A 17,597-nucleotide genomic window follows, 5' to 3' on the forward strand; every position below is an offset into this window, starting at 1 on the left:
CCTAATAATCATATTATTAGCCTCCAATAATCATATTATTGCCCTCATCAAGTGAACCAAAATGAATACATTACAGATACAAAAAAAAAAGAAGCTCTGGGCACCGGATCTTATGGACCAGGGACGGAGGCACCGGCGATTTGCTGTCTGATCGGCCGGAACTGTGAAATTGTAGGTGCAAATGGCCGGACCTTGAAGCTCCAGAATCGATTAGATTTGGGAGGAGGTTGATGGTGGAGCTCATCGGCGGTGCATGTCGACTGCTTCTCCAGAAGCTTGACGGCCTCTTTCGACTGGTCATTGGAGAAAGCTCTGATGTGGATCGACGTCGTCCACGGCGAGGAGGAGAACGACGACAGTACCCGACGTGCCGAGGAGGCGCGCGAGGTTATGCGGTGGGGATTGAGAGTCCTAATCGTGGACGACGACGATGACGACGAAGGTGACGATGATGTCGATGAAGATGACGTGGCCAAGTGAAGAAGAAGGGTGCAGCGAATATCGTAGTGGATTGAAGAAGAAGCCATGGGAGTCTGATTCGGATTCCGGAAAGGGCTTGGGTGTGATTCACTCGGTCTATCGAGGCTTCTGAGAGAGAGAGAGAGAGAGAGAGAGAGAGAGAGAGAGAGAGAGAGAATATGAGGGCAATACAGTCAATAGATGTTAGATTGAGTAAATGAGGTTAAAAAACTATTAGTGGAGCAAGTAGACAATTTTTTGGTCACGGCCCCTTAAAAAAACTTAATGGGGTAAGTGGGAAAAGAATCTCTAAAAATGGAGTGAATGGACAAAAACCCTATCTAAAAAACAATCAATAAAAAAAATTGAACAAATCAACTGATAATTAGTTATTCAACACTAAAACTGCAGTAGCCATAACCAACGCACGCAGGCGTACCTCTGTCAATGTGGCCAGGGTTGGAGGACGCAATCAATTCCTTGGCCTATGAGGTCGAGTTGTTGAGGCGCATGTATGTCAAGCATGGTATGTGAATGGTTGCTACGGAGGCATTTCTATCATATATAGCCATGCCCAAAAGCTCCAAAGAAACTTGATGCTATCATTGTTAATTGCATCCATTATCCTCAATAATGGAGGTCTGGATGATTGTCACAATTAATAGAGGATTGTAATAACTCTAATTCACTATCATCTTCCTACTTATGTAATCTTCCATAATTAATAGTGATTGTCATAACCCTAATTCTGAGCCTATTCCTAAATAGAAGGAAAGATCATATGATTTGAGAAGACTGGAGGTCTGGGTGGAAGACGAAAATGTTTATTTTTCATTTCTTTCTGTAGTTATTTTCAATTTAATTGTGAGGGCAAAATTTAAACTTTATGGGTAAAAAATTGATTGTAGGGTGAACTAAACATTTAGTAGGGTGGTAATATATAACTGCACCCTATATAAAATTTGTTTAACAAGTGAATTAATGTCGGGAGCTTATTTCAGGTTTACACTTAACACATAGTACTTTTGTATAAACATTTGCAGATTTCCCAAATTGGATAATGACTCCATTTCTTATTTTGATGCTTGAAGGAGTTAAAGCTGGGAGCGGAGTCTTCCACATTCTGTTCTCACGTGGCTCCTGGTAATATCCTTAACACTAGGACAGCCAGAGAGAGCCATAGTGAGCTCTAACTCATCCTTCAACATCTTCATCACCTTTCTCACCCCGTCTTCTCCATTTGCTGCAAGGCCATAGATAACAGGCCTTCCAACCTGCACTAACACATTTACATTTTACATTTCTAGCAGGAAATTTTTTTATAGAAAGATTGATAAGCTAGATGATTCAAACAGTAGTGGCATGGAGATCTTTACAAGGACGGCTTGTGCACCGAGGGCTAATGCCTTGAAGACATCAGTTCCTCGTCGTATTCCTCCATCAAAAAGAACAGGAACTTTCCCTCCAACAGCTTGAAGCACCTGAAAAGATGATAGCAAACAGGTTTATACCAATAACTAACATGAAGAAGCAAGCTTTCTTCTTACTTGATATTGGCACAAATTTTTGTCTTAACAAGTTGCATCAGCAATATAAATCAATTAGGGAAAAGAGTCCCACCTCTTCCAGGACAGAAATGGTGGCCGGAGTGTAGTCAAGTTGTCGTGCTCCATGATTAGAGACAACAATCCCGGCAACACCAACTTCCACAGCCTTTCTTGCTGAAATGGTAGAACATATATTAAATTTTCGAAGGGCTTAGTCGAGCTAATTTGTGCAATATTTTACTATTATGACTCGTCAAGTTATAGTCATGAAATGAATTCAAAGTCAATGTTAATTCCTAGACCTTTTTCCTTTATACGTTTACTATACTTTTCCTTCACGAGTAGATATTTACAGAAGGTAATTAAAGATATACAGTCACAGATACCAAGAGATGGAGCCTTAATTAGTTGATCTTACCATCTTCATGAGTGAGTATACCCTTGACTAGAATTGGCAAGTTTGTAATAGATTTTAACCATCCTATTACGTCCTGCAGATATTGTTCCAAACCAGGAATTCAAGAATAAGAATCGGTAACGTAGGCACTTCAAAAAGTTAAAACAAAACAAAATCTATATGAATCATTCATATCTGTAGTGGAGTCGTATGAAAGGTAAAGAGAAGCCTGATGAGTCCATGACCTACAATCTAGAAGCATAAGAGCATATGATCAGTAGGGTATGCTGACTTATACCTCCCAGCACAAAGAATCATCATAGACCGCTCTGACAAAAGCTTCCAAGTTGGATCCTTCATCCTGCAGAGTAAGTGTGCATGCATATAAATAAACATGCATGTATAATGTATTAGAAAGAAATAATAGGCAATGCCATTTCTCTCTAGAATAATTCTTGCGTATAACATAATGAAAATTTTAAATTTAACTATACAACTCACACAGTCTAGTTCAGTTGATATTAGGCCTTCGAAGTTTTTCAACTGAGGTGAAATCATTCTGCGAAAACATTTGTCACCGTTCGATGAATCATATAGGATTTCCAGAACAATATTTGACATGATTTGAAATTTCGAGAAAAAGAACAAAACAAAATGGGACGATACTTACTTGTTCTTTATGTCTGCCTCTCTTCTACCAAGCCTGGGAGCATCGACAGTTAGTACAATAGCCTTGTATCCATTTTTTTCAGCTCTTTGAACTATCTGAGCCGATATATCTCGTCTCTTGAAAACCTGTACCATTAGAAGAAATTTGCTATAAATAAATGATTGACAAGTGAACTGAAATGAGCTCAGGAGCGAATAAGTACATATAGTTGAAAGAACCGAACAGCATTGCAGCTCGAAGCAACCTCCTCCACAGTGCAGGTAGAAGAGTAGGACAAAATCTATCAAGGAAAACACTACAATTCAAACACCTAACTCCAGTTACATGTGCATTCAATAAATTTGATATAAATACCATTATAGTGTTGGATGCAGCTGCAGCTCTAGCAGTAGCCACCTCTCCTGAAAGAGCAGGTAAAAACTTAATGTCTGAAATTTACCAATCTTAACTGAACCTCTTGTCAGACAAATTAGACCTTCAGGGTGTGCTAACTGATGCATAGAAGTAGGAGCAATCATTATCGGCGCTGAGATTTTGTAACCCAATACAGTGGTTGACATATCGATCCTGCTAACATCTACCAGAACTCTAGGCCTTAATCTAATAGAAAAACACATATATCATTCAAGTGATTCGCAATATTACATAAATCATCAAGACAGTTATACATTACGTGATTCTGCGAAATGCTTCAACATTCTCTTTTAGCGTGAACTGGTCCTCAGCTCCCCCAGTATAGAAATCATAGTACATTTTTGGAAGGACTTGCTTAGCCAATTCTTGGAATTCATTGACATTTACAGGTTCAGATGCCATTTATCCCTGAAACCTAAACATTAATCAAACCTAATCATCAAGTTCCAGGCAATCTATCCCAGACAATATCACATGTTTATGTCAAAAACTACTGAAAGAGAACAGATCTCACTCGGTAACTCTCGAGTTTGATGAATCTTACCTGAACCATTCCATTGCAATCTTAAAATGAGCACTTTACAGAGAAATACAGGGAGATCGATAAAGAGTATATCAATCAGGTTGAATAAACATTCCCACAATTGACTTCTAGTTTACACTTTTGTTCTAAAGAAAACAGTGCAGAAATAAAAGCTTCAATTTTATACTTCATAACTAGCTCAAAACTAGCTGGGAACTTCTTCAAAACAATTAGAAAGAAATCATAATTACCATAAGTGGAATATAAGAGCGTTCATGCTCACATGGTTACCAAATAAGCTCAAATCAAACCAAAAGAAGCTACAAGATAGCTATGACAGAAGATTTAGAAAACCCAATATTCTTTTGTTCTTCAGAGATGAAAAGCCACTGTACCTTTCACAATATGATATTTCTTGATCAAATAAGTGTTGAATTTCAGATAGAAAACATACAATTATACCTTTTTTCTTTTTGTTTTTTTTGTGAGTGTGTTGTGGGGGTGATCAGTGTTGATATATTTTTTTTGTCACTGTTGATATGAAGTACTATATTTTGTGGGGACTGAGATAATTGAATCCAACTAGATCCTATCCAGAGCGAGTACTCGCTTTGAAATTTCAGAGCGAGGTTAGGGTTTAGGGTCACTTTTCGGTCGCATATCCACATCTCAACCGTTAAGTTTCTAGGTACTAATGTATAGATCATCTCTGCAAAATTTCAATGAAATTGATGGTCTTTAAGGTATCTAACTCGCTTAAACCAATGGACGAACTGAATCTGTCAAACATGAACCGTATTAGCTTTAAGGCTGTTATCAATACCTTAAACACTATCAATTTAGCTGAAATTTTGCAGAGATGATCTATACATTAGTACCTAAAAACTGAACGGTCGAGATGTGCATATGCGACCGAAAAGTGTCCCTAAACTCCAACCTCGCACTTTAATTTCAGAGTGAGGTTGGAGTTTAGGGTCACTTTTCGGTCGCATATCCACATCTTGACCGTTCAGTTTTTAGGTACTAATATATAGATCATCTCTACAAAATTTCAGCCAAATTGAAGGTCTTTAAGGTATCTAACTCACTTAAACCAATGAACGAACTGAATATGTCAAACCTGAACCGTACTAGCTTTAAGGCAGTTATCAATGCCTTAACGACTATCAATTTCGCTGAAATTTTGTAGAGATGATCTATACATTAGTACCTAAAAACTGAACGGTCGAGATGTAGATATGCAACCGAAAAATGACCATAAACTCCAACCTTGCACTTTAATTTCAGAGCGAGGCCTTGTTCTGGATAAGATATGTATATTAGATAAAAGTTAATCAAACACATTATGAGGTTCGAGACGGTATACTAAGTGCCCAAAATTAACCAATATGATATATAAATTTTGTTTAACAAGTAAATTAATGTTGGGAGCTTATTTCAGGTCTACATTTAACACATAGTACTTTTGGATAAACGTTTGCAGATTTCCCAAATTGGATAATGACTCCATTTCTTATTTTGATGCTTGAAGGAGTTAAAGCTGGGAGCGGAGTCTTTCACATTCTGTTCTCACGTGGCTCCTGGTAATATCCTTAACACTAGGACAGCCAGAGAGAGCCATAGTGAGCTCTAACTCATCCTTCAACATCTTCATGACCTTTCTCACCCCATTTTCTCCATTTGCTGCAAGGCCATAGATAACCGGCCTTCCAACCTGCACTAACACATTTACATTACAATTCTCGCAGGAAAAAATGTATAAAAAGATTGATAAGCTAGATGATTCAAACAGTAGTGGCATGGAGATCTTTACAAGGACGGCTTGTGCACCGAGGGCCAATGCCTTGAAGACATCAGTTCCTCGCCGTATTCCTCCATCAAAAAGAACAGGAACTTTCCCTCCAACAGCTTGAACCACCTGAAAAGATGATAGCAAACAGGTATATAAGCAAGCTTTCTTCTTACTTAATATTGGCACAATTTTTTGTCTTACAAGTTGCATCATGTAAATACAAGGATGTATAAACTCCAGATAGAGTGGCAGATTATAATCTCTACATAAACAAGAACAGAGAATATGCATAACACAACAACATTGGTCACGCAGTGAAAACCTCAATTGAGATCAAAAACACTGCGGGGCTCTAACTCTTGAGAACCCAATGATTCACTAATCAAAACAGATTACACATTAACTCTGGGATTGCAATGACTGCTGCAATCCTTACTGGACAGACACACCAGTTGTTTTACAAACTGTTTTCAACATGGAACAAAACAGAGCAACAAAGAGACGACTCTTTTACAACCAAATGATTGAAACTCAAAGCTGTTTCAATAATCAGAAGAACCACAGAACTTGTATATTTATACAAGAAAGAAATCAGCAAGAATGCTTCAGCTTGGTTCAAGTAAGATCACCAGATGTAGATGCACTTACTTTCATCTTAGACAGCAAAGACTTCATGATTGCATCGAGTGGACAGCAAGACGAGATGGGAACCAATTGCTTCCCACTTCCGTGTTCATGATTGGACAGCAAGGCGAGATCGAAATCAATACAGCTGCTTCCTCCTTTTCTTATTCTTTGACAACAAGGTTGTGAAGATGGAAAACGTAGCTGCTATTTTCTTCTTATTCTTTTTCGACCGTGAGGATGTGTAAAATGAAAGAGAGCACATGACTGAAAGGAAGAAGACTAAAAGAGAACCTGCAATTTTCTTCAGCTTTTGGTATTTTGAAGAACCGATCTGATTTTGATGTTCATGCTTAAAAAGCATGTCTCCCACCTCTCCTCTTTTCGAGTCTTTGCTTAGAGCAACAGAAACCAAAGATAGCAAGCTTTCTCTTGGTTCACGCCTTGACAGCAAGACCACTATATGATGTTTAATTAATCCTCCATGCTGTTGAGGCTCTTTGACCGCATTATCTTCATAAAGTAATTAAAACAATTTATGCATGTTTGGTCTCCGAGTGCATGATGAAAAAGCAAAGCAACACACATGCTTTCAACAACTTTTCTCAAGGAATTAAATAAAGTACTTTTGAACTTCACACATGGTTAATGTGGTAGAGTTTTGTGGCCGGTGGAATGCCAATACTTTAATACTAACAATCTCCCCCTTTGGCATTCCTAACCAAAACTCTACATCGCTGACAAGCTCCCCCTCAAGAAGTACTTGGAGAATCCTTAGTTCCTGAAACATTTTTTTTTTCACTCAACAAGAAGTGCAAACATTAGTTCAACCCATTAACATGTCTAGCAATATTGTCCTTAACAAAGATCATGATCCCAAACAACTTTCTCCCCCTTTTTGGGATAGGGATGCCAAAGGTCGAGTGCGCAGCGGAAGCTATGTAGAAGAAAGATTACTATATTCCGAATCAGATAGAGCACATCAAAATGTCTTAAGTACCGGAACTCCCCCTCAATTTATCATGTTATGAAGAATTCAATAATGAAATGCAAACACACAATGAGTGGGTTCATATCCAAGAGTTAAGAACAGATTCAATTTGCATAGCTTTTCAGACAAGAGTACGACCACAAATCCTTAATCATGAAAGCAACAAGATAAGGTCACATGAGTAAACCATTTTTGACAACCACAAGGTAAACTGGAAGATGATCGAGTATTCTATACCTTTGTAGTGTGAGTGAACATAACTCAAAGTGGAGTGTGTAGCATCATTAGAATCCTTGAAATCAGAACACACACACGACGAGAATAAATGAACCACATAGATATTCCCCCTTATATCTCCGTGTGGGCACAATTTTTTTTTTTAATTTTTCTTTTGCCTTTTCACACAACATCAAGTTTTGCACAAGTAAACTAAGACTCATGTAACGAGTTTTATGCCAGCAGCTCCCAAGTCAGATGACTTTAGGGTACTAGATGTAACAAGGACATCCCAAAGGACATATCAACTCGAGTCAATAATTTTACATTCCACCGGGGTGGCCAAACCATTCCCTTTTCTTCCCAAAACCTCATATCGTTCGTCACGACCAAGACCTGTTTACTTTGGGAATAGCCTGGCCATGCTCCAAAAATATTATACCTTTTTAGCGAGGAGCAATAATAACATTTTAACAACTTCGTATGTGTGAACTAAGAACAAGTCAACCAAAAATGTTACTTACCACCACAAGGAGTATGTGTGCATGTGATCATACAAAGTGATAGAGAATATTTTGATCATGCTCAAGATTACAGAGTGATGTAAGAATAAGTTCAAAACATGCTAATCATCTCATCACACTCATATTTAAGGAAGGGAGTAGAAACCTTATCAATCTAAGTTCAAATGAAACTGATAGACACTACGGGATACAAACCACACATGCAATCAATGCACCTATACAAATATGTCAAACAATGTGAATGCATGCCAAGATATAGTTAAATCAGGGGAGAGTTGCAGAACTTAGAACACCAATTGCGCTTCTAAGTGATTCAAAACGAGCAGTATCCAAGGGTTTGGTGAATAAATCAGCTAATTGATGCTCAGTTGGAACAAATGCTAATTCAAGTAAATTCCTTTCAACCAAATCTCGAATAAAATGATATCTCATGTCAATGTGCTTAGTGCGTGAGTGTTGCACTGGATTCTTGGAAATATTTATAGCACTTGAGTTATCACATAAGATAGTCAACTTACCTTGAGAAAACCCATAATCTCGAAGCATTTGCTTCATCCAAAGCATTTGAGTACAACAGCTTCCTGCAGCTACATATTCGGCTTCAGCTGTGGAGAGAGATATACAGTTTTGCTTTTTGCTATGCCAGGCTACCATGTTGTTTCCAATGAAAAAGCAACCTCCAGAAGTGCTTTTTCGATCCTTCAAATTTCCTCCCCAATCTGCATCAGAATACCCAGCAATCTCAATATTAGAATCAAATGTAAAATAGACACCACAAGTGGCAGTGCCTGAGACATATCTTATGATACGCTTAACAGCTTCCAAATGAGATTCTTTAGGATTTGCCTGAAAACGAGCACAAACTCCTACACTATAAGATATGTCAGGTCTACTAGCAGTGAGATACAGTAGGCTACCAATCATACTTCTGTAAAGAGTTTGATCAACAGACTTACCTGTTAGATCCTCAGTAAGTTTGACACTTGTACTCATAGGATTTGTCACAGCTTTGGCATATTCAAGTCCAAATTTCTTAACAAGATTCTCAGCATATTTAGTTTGACATAGGAACATACCTGTCTTCAGTTGACGAACTTGAAGTCCAAGAAAGTAATTTAGCTCTCCACACATGCTCATCTCAAATTCACTTTCCATGATGTTAGTGAATTCTTTAACATAAGAATCAGAAGTGGAGCCAAATATGATATCATCAACATAAACTTGTGCAATCATGACATGTTTGTTGTCTCTTTTAATAAACAAAGTTTTATCAATTGAACCTTGAATATATCCTTTGCTTACTAGATGAGTAGACAAACGCTCATACCAGGCTCTTGGAGCCTGTTTCAATCCATACAGGGCCCTTTTGAGTTTGTACACATGATCAGGATTGCTAGGATCTTTGAATCCTTGAGGCTGTTCAACATATACTTCTTCTTGTAACACACCATTTAGAAAGGCACTTTTAACATCCATTTGATATAATGTAAAGTGAAGATGACAAGCAATTGCAAGAAGAAGTCTAACAGATTCAAGTCTAGCAACAGGAGCAAAAGTTTCATCAAAATCAAGTCCTTCAACTTGTTTATATCCTTGGGCAACAAGTCTAGCTTTGTTCCTAGTAACATTACCATGCTCATCACTCTTATTCCGAAAAATCCATTTTGTACCTATTACATTGAATTCACTGAGCCTAGGCACAAGATACCACACATCATTCCTAGCAAATTGATTCAATTCATCATGCATGGCATTTATCCATTCATCATCATTCAAGGCCTCCTTAACATTCTTTGGTTCAATAAGTGACACAAAACCACAATGAGAAATTATGTTAATGTTCACTTCATTTTCAGTCAAGAAGCATGCAAGAGCAGAATCAGTACTAACCTTGGTTGCAACTTGTCTGCGGGTTTGAATCCCTTCATGTACGTTCCCAATGACGTCCTGAGTAGAATGATCTTTTTGAACTTGCTTGAAGCCCGTTCTTAGAACTGGTGGATGATCAAAAATAGGATCATTTGAGGAATCATCCGTTTCTTCATTCAGTCCCACATTTACTCGGCTTCCTGAGGGTTGATCCTCATCTGGATTAACCTGAACATTACTCACAGCACAATCATCAATAGATACATTATAGGATTCCATTACAGACATGGTTCGCTTGTTGTACACCCTGTAAGCTCTACTATCCAAAGAATAACCAAGAAATATGCCTTTATCGCTCCTAGCATCAAATTTACCAAGATATTCTCTATCTCTATAAATATAGCAAGGAGATCCAAAAACACGAAGATGACTTACATTGGGTTTCTTACCTTTCCATAGCTCATATGGAGTTTTGTTAGTACCTGGTCTCAAGAATGCACGGTTTGCAGTATAGCAAGCAGTGCTAATCGCTTCGGCCCAAAGGTTTGGAGTAAGTCCAGCTGAGTGTAGCATCACTCTTCCCATGTCTAGCAATACCCTGTTCTTTCTCTCAACTACACCATTCTGTTGTGGGGTAATTGGAGCTGAAAACTCATGTGAAATTCCATACTCAAGAAAAAAATTAGCAAACAAAGCATTCTTAAATTCAGTTCCATTATCAGTCCTAACTCTAACAATGCATAAGTTTGAGGAATGTTTTTCATTTGTTATTCTTTTACACAATCCCTTAAAGCTTTCAAAAGTATCACTCTTCTCTCTAAGGAAATTCACCCAAGTAAAACGTGATAAATCATCAACTACAACCAAAATGTATTTCTTACCACCCATGCTTTCGGTTTGTGAAGGTCCAACAAGGTCCATATGCATAAGTTCCAATGGATGAGTTGTAGTGGATGAATTAATTGCTCCATGTGAGGCACGAGTTTGCTTACCTACCTTGCAACCATCACACATCTTGTCTGGCTTACCACTCAGAAAAGGCATACCTCTTACACTTTCCTTGTGTGAGAGTTTCAGCAAGTCTTGAAAGTTTACATGCCCCAGACGCCTATGCCAAAGTTCAAGAACATCATCCGATGTCTTGGCTTTCAAACATGTCTGCACTTCAACAGATTTATTAGCACGTACATGATAACAATTATCTTTTGAACGCAAACCACCCATAATATTTTTGCCATTGTTATCAGTTACAATACATCTTGTTTTATTAAAATTTACATCCTCATAATCATCGGTTAATTGACTAACACTTATGAGATTTGCATGAAGCCCTTCAACAAACAAGACATTTTGGAGATTAGGAATACCTGGTGTATTTACCGTTCCCTTACCCATTACCTTGGCCTTTTTCCCATCTCCAAACGTGACTGATCCGGTTGTGAATTCGCTTGAAAAAGACACAAACCAACTCTTTTCACCGGTCATATGTCTTGAGCACCCACTATCAACATACCAGACATCACCTTTCTTATCAGCGAGTGCAGTCAAGGCCACGAGACAAGTAGCTTCCACATATTCAAATTCATTTCTAGAGCTGCAAGAGGAAAGCAAACACGTGGCATCAATGTATTCAGAAGGTATGTCACAATTATCAATCTTAGCTGAGAAGCATTTGGGTCCTTTCTTGACCCAAGTTGATTTTGTCTTTGTTTCCAGATCCACGGGGATTGAAGCCAGCTTTGCAATCCTGGCGATTAGATTCAGACCTTCTTTCAACTCAGCTTGCAATGAGGCATGTGAGTTAATACCCATCGTTTTCCTCTGATTTTGAGTAACACTACGAAGCATATTGCACCTAGGACGTATGTGTCCTAATTTTCCACAATAATGACAAGTAGGAACAAAAAATTTTGAGTTATGAGTATACCTGGGCTGACGCACAGAGGTGTGCATGTCAGAACTTACCGAAAAACCTTTCTGATGTGATTGAATGGCTTCATGAGGTTCTGGTCTTACAGTCAATTTGGTGGCAGACTTGTTGTCACTAGTGCTTTGTGCCTGACTTGAGAAATTTTCACCTCCCACACTTTTTACAAACACCAAGGGTTTGCAGGACTCACCATTATAACCTAATCCTTCTTTATTACCATGAGCTTTGCCAATTCCCATCATCTTAGAAACCTTTTCTGACCCTATAGAGAATTTGTTGAAACTTTCCTTGACTTTAAGTAGCTCATCCTGCAATTTCTCATTTTCAAAAGTTAGTGAAACATTTAAACTACACTGAGCTTTGACTTCAACCTGCAAGATTTTAATTTTGTTAATAAGATCATCATGCTCCTTGTCCCAATCTTGACTCTTGACCTCATTCTGCGAAACTTGAATCTTATCAACGAAGTTAGAACGTTCTTTGTCCCATTCTCTTAAAGAATTTTCAAATTTTTGCTCAAGTTTTTCTTTTTCCAATCTTAAGAATGTAATTTCTTCTTCAAGTTTGTAATTTTTTCGAAGAACAATTTTTGAAGCATCATACAATTGCTTACACTTTTTATTAGTTTCTTCATCAAGATCCTCATCTTCTAAATCAGAATTATCAGACAAATCAGTATGAATAGAGGAAGTAAGAGCAAGATTTACCTCTTCAGAATCCGATTGAGATCCTTCATCACTATCACTCCATGTGGATTTTAAAGCTTTGTTATCACGTGAATTATATCTCCTGTTACCACAGTTAGCAGCAATATGTCCAATTCCACCACATTCATAACATTTAGGTTTGTCAGGAAAACTTTTCTTTTGAGCAATTTTGACAAATTTTGAATTTTTGTCAAAACGATTATCAGATATTTGACCTCTTTTTGAGTCAGAAAAGTTCTTTGAATTATTTCCAGAAGAGTTTTTATATTTCAGAAAGTTTTTGAACTCTTTTGTTAATAAAGCTAAATCCACAGAATTATCAATAATATCATCTTTATTTTAACGGAAGAAAAAGCAACATCTTTTACCTTTTTATTCGGTTTGAGTCTCATCTCAAAAGTTTTGAGATTTCCCACCAGTTCATCAAGAGAGTAGATATCTAGATCCTGAGCCTCCTCAATAGCAATTTGTTTGGCCTGGAATTTTGGAGGAAGAGATCTAAGAAACTTCTTGACAATTCGGTGCTCCTCAACTGGATCATCCAAGCTCCGACATTGACTAGTTACATTGAGAAGCCGAGCATGAAAGTCGTCAATTGATTCATCTTCAGCCATTGACATATTCTCAAATTCCAAGACTAGCCGTTGAAGTTTCTGCCCTCTAACTTTTTTATTTCCTTCATAGGTGACTTGGAGAAGATCCCATGCTTGTTTGGCAGTGTCACAGTGGCTAATTCTCATTCTCTCATTCTTGGATAGAGCTGTGAATAATGAATTTCGTGCCTTGAAATCACAATTTCTGTCACGAACCTCCTCCTCAGTCCATTCCTTTCTAGGCTTAGGAATTCTTGTAGAACTCACATCTGCTTCTTTCTTGGAGTCTTCTGCCTTGGTTGGATGTTCCCAACCAATTTCCACTATATTCCACATATTTTCATCTTGAGAGTAGAGAAACGCCCTCATCATAATCTTCCATTGTGAGTAATCTTCTCCATCAAACAAAGGTGGACAATTAATGGAGCTAGAGGCTCTGTCACGTTGATGTTCCATCCTTGATCACGGATCAACTAAAACTCTTTAGAACCCGCTCTGATGCCAATGGTAAATACAAGGATGTATAAACTCCAGATAGAGTGGCAGATTATAATCTCTACATAAACAAGAACAGAGAATATGCATAACACAACAACATTGGTCACGCAGTGAAAACCTCAATTGAGATCAAAAACACTGCGGGGCTCTAACTCTTGAGAACCCAATGATTCACTAATCAAAACAGATTACACATTAACTCTGGGATTGCAATGACTGCTGCAATCCTTACTGGACAGACACACCAGTTGTTTTACAAACTGTTTTCAACATGGAACAAAACAGAGCAACAAAGAGACGACTCTTTTACAACCAAATGATTGAAACTCAAAGCTGTTTCAATAATCAGAAGAACCACAGAACTTGTATATTTATACAAGAAAGAAATCAGCAAGAATGCTTCAGCTTGGTTCAAGTAAGATCACCAGATGTAGATGCACTTACTTTCATCTTAGACAGCAAAGACTTCATGATTGCATCGAGTGGACAGCAAGACGAGATGGGAACCAATTGCTTCCCACTTCCGTGTTCATGATTGGACAGCAAGGCGAGATCGAAATCAATACAGCTGCTTCCTCCTTTTCTTATTCTTTGACAACAAGGTTGTGAAGATGGAAAACGTAGCTGCTATTTTCTTCTTATTCTTTTTCGACCGTGAGGATGTGTAAAATGAAAGAGAGCACATGACTGAAAGGAAGAAGACTAAAAGAGAACCTGCAATTTTCTTCAGCTTTTGGTATTTTGAAGAACCGATCTGATTTTGATGTTCATGCTTAAAAAGCATGTCTCCCACCTCTCCTCTTTTCGAGTCTTTGCTTAGAGCAACAGAAACCAAAGATAGCAAGCTTTCTCTTGGTTCACGCCTTGACAGCAAGACCACTATATGATGTTTAATTAATCCTCCATGCTGTTGAGGCTCTTTGACCGCATTATCTTCATAAAGTAATTAAAACAATTTATGCATGTTTGGTCTCCGAGTGCATGATGAAAAAGCAAAGCAACACACATGCTTTCAACAACTTTTCTCAAGGAATTAAATAAAGTACTTTTGAACTTCACACATGGTTAATGTGGTAGAGTTTTGTGGCCGGTGGAATGCCAATACTTTAATACTAACACATCAGCAATATAAATCAATTAGGGAAAAGAGTCCCCACCTCTTCCAGGACAGAAATAGTGGCCGGTGTGTAGTCTAGTTGTCGTGCTCCATGATTAGAGACAACAATCCCGGCAACACCAACTTCCACAGCCTTTCTTGCTGAAATGGTAGAACATTAAATTTTCGAAGGGCTTAGTCGAACTAATTTATCCCATTTACTATTAGGACTTGTCAAGTTATAGTCATGAAATGAATTGAAAGTCAATGTTTCCTAGACCTTTTCCCTTTATACGTTTACTATACTTTTCCTTCAGAAGTTGATATTTACAGAGGGTAATTAAAGATATATAGCCACAGATACCAAGAGATGGAGCCTTAATTAGTTGATCTTACCATCTTCATGAGTGAGGATACCCTTGACTAGAATTGGCAAGTTTGTAATAGATTTTAACCATCCTATTACGTCCTGCATATATTGTTCCAAACCAGGAATTCAAGAATAAGAATCGGTAACGTAGGCACTTCAAAAAGTTAAAACAAAACAAAATCTGAATGAATCATGCATCTTTGTAGTGGAGTCGTATGAAAGGTAAAGAGAAGCCTGATGAGTCCATGACCTATAATCTAGAAGCATAAGAGCATATGATCAGTAGGGTATGCTGACTTATACCTCCCAGCACAAAGAATCATCATAGACCGCTCTGACATAAGCTTCCAAGTTGGATCCTTCATCCTGCAGAGTAAGTGTGCATGCATATAAATAAACATGCATGTATAATGTATTAGAAAGAAATATTAGGCAATGCCATTTCTCTTTAGAATGATTCTTGCATATAACATAATGAAAATTTTAAAGTTAACTATACAACTCACAGAGTCTAGTTCAGTTGATATTAGGCCTTCGAAGTTTTTCAATTGAGTTGAAATCATTCTGCGAAAACATTAATTTGTCACCATTCGATGAATCATATAGGATTTCCAGAACAATATTTGACATGATTTGAAATTTAGAGAAAAAGAACAAAACAAAATAGGAAGATGCTTACTTGTTCTTTATGTCTGCCTCTCTTCTACCAAGTCTGGGAGCATCGACAGTTAGTACAATAGCCTTGTACCCATTTTTTTCAGCTCTTTGAACTATCTGATCAGATATATCCCGTCTCTTGAAAACCTGTACCATTAGAAGAAATTTGCTATAAATAAATGATTGACAAGTGAACTGAAATGAGCTCAGGAGCGAATAAGTACATATAATTGGAAGAACCGAACAGCATTGCAGCTCGAAGCAACCTCCTCCACAGTGCAGGTAGAAGAGTAGGACAAAATCTATCAAGGAAAACACTACCATTCAAACACCTAACTCCAGTTACATGTGAATTCAATAAATTTGATATAAATACCATTATAGTGTTGGATGCAGCTGCAGCTCTAGCAGTAGCCACCTCTCCTGAAAGAGCAGGTAAAAACTTAATGTCTGAAATTCACCAATCTTAACTGAAACTCTTGTGAGACAAATTAGACCTTCAGGGTGTGCTAACTGATGCCTAGAAGTAGGAGCAATCATTATAGGCGCTGAGATTTTGTAACCCAATACAGTGGTTGACATATCGATCCTGCTAACATCTACCAGAACTCTAGGCCTTAATCTGATAGAAAAACACATATATTATTCAAGTGATTCGCAATATTACATAAATCATCAAGACAGTTATACATTACGTGATTCTGCGAAATGCTTCAACATTCTCTTTTAGCGTGAACTGGTCCTCAGCTCCCCCAGTATAGAAATCATAGTACATTTTTGGAAGGACTTGCTTAGCCAATTCTTGGAATTCATTGACATTTACAGGTTCAGATGCCATTTATCCCTGAAACCTAAACATTAATCAAACCTAATCATCAAGTTCCAGGCAATCTATCCTAGACAATATCACATATTTATGTCAAGAACTACTGAAAGAGAACAGATTTCACTCGGTAACTCTCGAGTTTGATGAATCTTACCTGATCCATTCAATTGCAATCTTAAAATGAGCACTTTACAGAGAAATACAGGGAGATCGATAAAGAGTATATCAATCAGGTTGAATAAACATTCCCACAATTGACTTCTAGTTTACACTTTTGTTCTGAAGAAAACAGTGCAGAAATAAAAGCTTCAATTTTATACTTCATAACTAGATCAAAACTAGCTGGGAACTTCTTCAAAACAATTAGAAAGAAATCATAATTACCATAAGAAGTGGAATATAAGAGCGTTCATGCTCACATGGTTACCAAATAAGCTCAAATCAAACCAAAAACAAGCTACAAGATAGCTATGACAGAAGATTTAGAAAACCCAATATTCTTTTGTTCTTCAGAGATGAAAAGCCACTGTACCTTTCACAATCTGATAGTTCTTGATCAAATAAGTGTTGAATTTCAGATAGAAAACATACAATTATACCTTTTTTCTTTTTGTTTTTTTGTGAGTGTTGTGGGGGTGATCAGTGTTTATATATATTTTTTTGTCACTGTTGATATGAAGTACTATATTTTGTGGGGACTGAGATAATTGAATCCAACCAGTATTTGAATAATTGAATCCAACCATGTCTGACACATGTAGGCTTTGGCATGACCGTTTGGGACACCCAGGTCGTGACATGATGATCTGTATACTAGACTTTACACTGGCATCCTTTCGTCAAAACGAAGAGAAGTAAGAATCAAAAATTGATTCAAGGAGATGCACTTGCGCT

The 17,597-nt window shown here is 37.6% G+C and overlaps 2 protein-coding genes across 25 annotated transcripts; both read right to left on the minus strand.

Moving 5' to 3' along the window:
* Positions 1-1,359: 1,359 nt before the first annotated feature.
* On the minus strand, positions 1,360-4,482 carry LOC112183338 (peroxisomal (S)-2-hydroxy-acid oxidase GLO4). 9 transcript variants are annotated; one of them, XM_040514339.1, is made up of 12 exons: positions 4,340-4,478; positions 3,747-3,897; positions 3,549-3,673; positions 3,428-3,474; positions 3,276-3,353; positions 3,074-3,198; positions 2,905-2,980; positions 2,702-2,764; positions 2,425-2,497; positions 2,080-2,180; positions 1,836-1,940; positions 1,360-1,738 (listed from the first exon to the last, which is right to left on the minus strand). In XM_040514339.1, exons 2-12 carry the CDS (start codon positions 3,887-3,889, stop codon positions 1,682-1,684), a joined length of 993 nt encoding a protein of 330 aa, XP_040370273.1. In that variant the 5' UTR covers positions 3,890-3,897; positions 4,340-4,478; the 3' UTR covers positions 1,360-1,681. The 9 variants fall into 9 exon arrangements, with proteins under 9 accessions (XP_040370273.1, XP_040370272.1, XP_024177459.1 ...); XM_040514336.1 differs by lacking the exon at positions 4,340-4,478 and adding an exon at positions 4,032-4,248 and having other exon boundaries at positions 1,367-1,733; positions 3,747-3,895; XM_024321684.2 differs by having other exon boundaries at positions 1,368-1,733; positions 3,747-3,895; positions 4,406-4,482.
* Positions 4,483-5,368: 886 nt separating this feature from the next.
* Positions 5,369-17,310, minus strand: LOC112183342 (peroxisomal (S)-2-hydroxy-acid oxidase GLO4). 16 transcript variants are annotated; one of them, XM_040514332.1, is made up of 12 exons: positions 17,170-17,310; positions 16,573-16,723; positions 16,375-16,499; positions 16,254-16,300; positions 16,102-16,179; positions 15,900-16,024; positions 15,727-15,784; positions 15,524-15,586; positions 15,247-15,319; positions 14,912-15,012; positions 5,824-5,928; positions 5,369-5,724 (listed from the first exon to the last, which is right to left on the minus strand). In XM_040514332.1, the coding sequence occupies exons 2-12, from the start codon at positions 16,713-16,715 to the stop codon at positions 5,545-5,547; spliced, it is 1,098 nt and encodes a 365-aa protein (XP_040370266.1). In that variant the 5' UTR covers positions 16,716-16,723; positions 17,170-17,310; the 3' UTR covers positions 5,369-5,544. The 16 variants fall into 16 exon arrangements, 11 of the variants coding, with proteins under 11 accessions (XP_040370266.1, XP_040370263.1, XP_040370261.1 ...); XR_005806291.1 differs by lacking the exons at positions 5,369-5,724; positions 5,824-5,928; positions 14,912-15,012 and adding exons at positions 13,577-13,713; positions 14,199-14,687; XR_005806295.1 differs by lacking the exons at positions 5,369-5,724; positions 5,824-5,928; positions 14,912-15,012 and adding exons at positions 13,604-13,729; positions 14,199-14,687.
* Between the last annotated feature and the right edge of the window lie 287 nt (positions 17,311-17,597).

Source organism: Rosa chinensis, chromosome 2 (assembly GCF_002994745.2).
Source record: "Rosa chinensis cultivar Old Blush chromosome 2, RchiOBHm-V2, whole genome shotgun sequence".
Taxonomy (NCBI): domain Eukaryota; kingdom Viridiplantae; phylum Streptophyta; class Magnoliopsida; order Rosales; family Rosaceae; genus Rosa; species Rosa chinensis.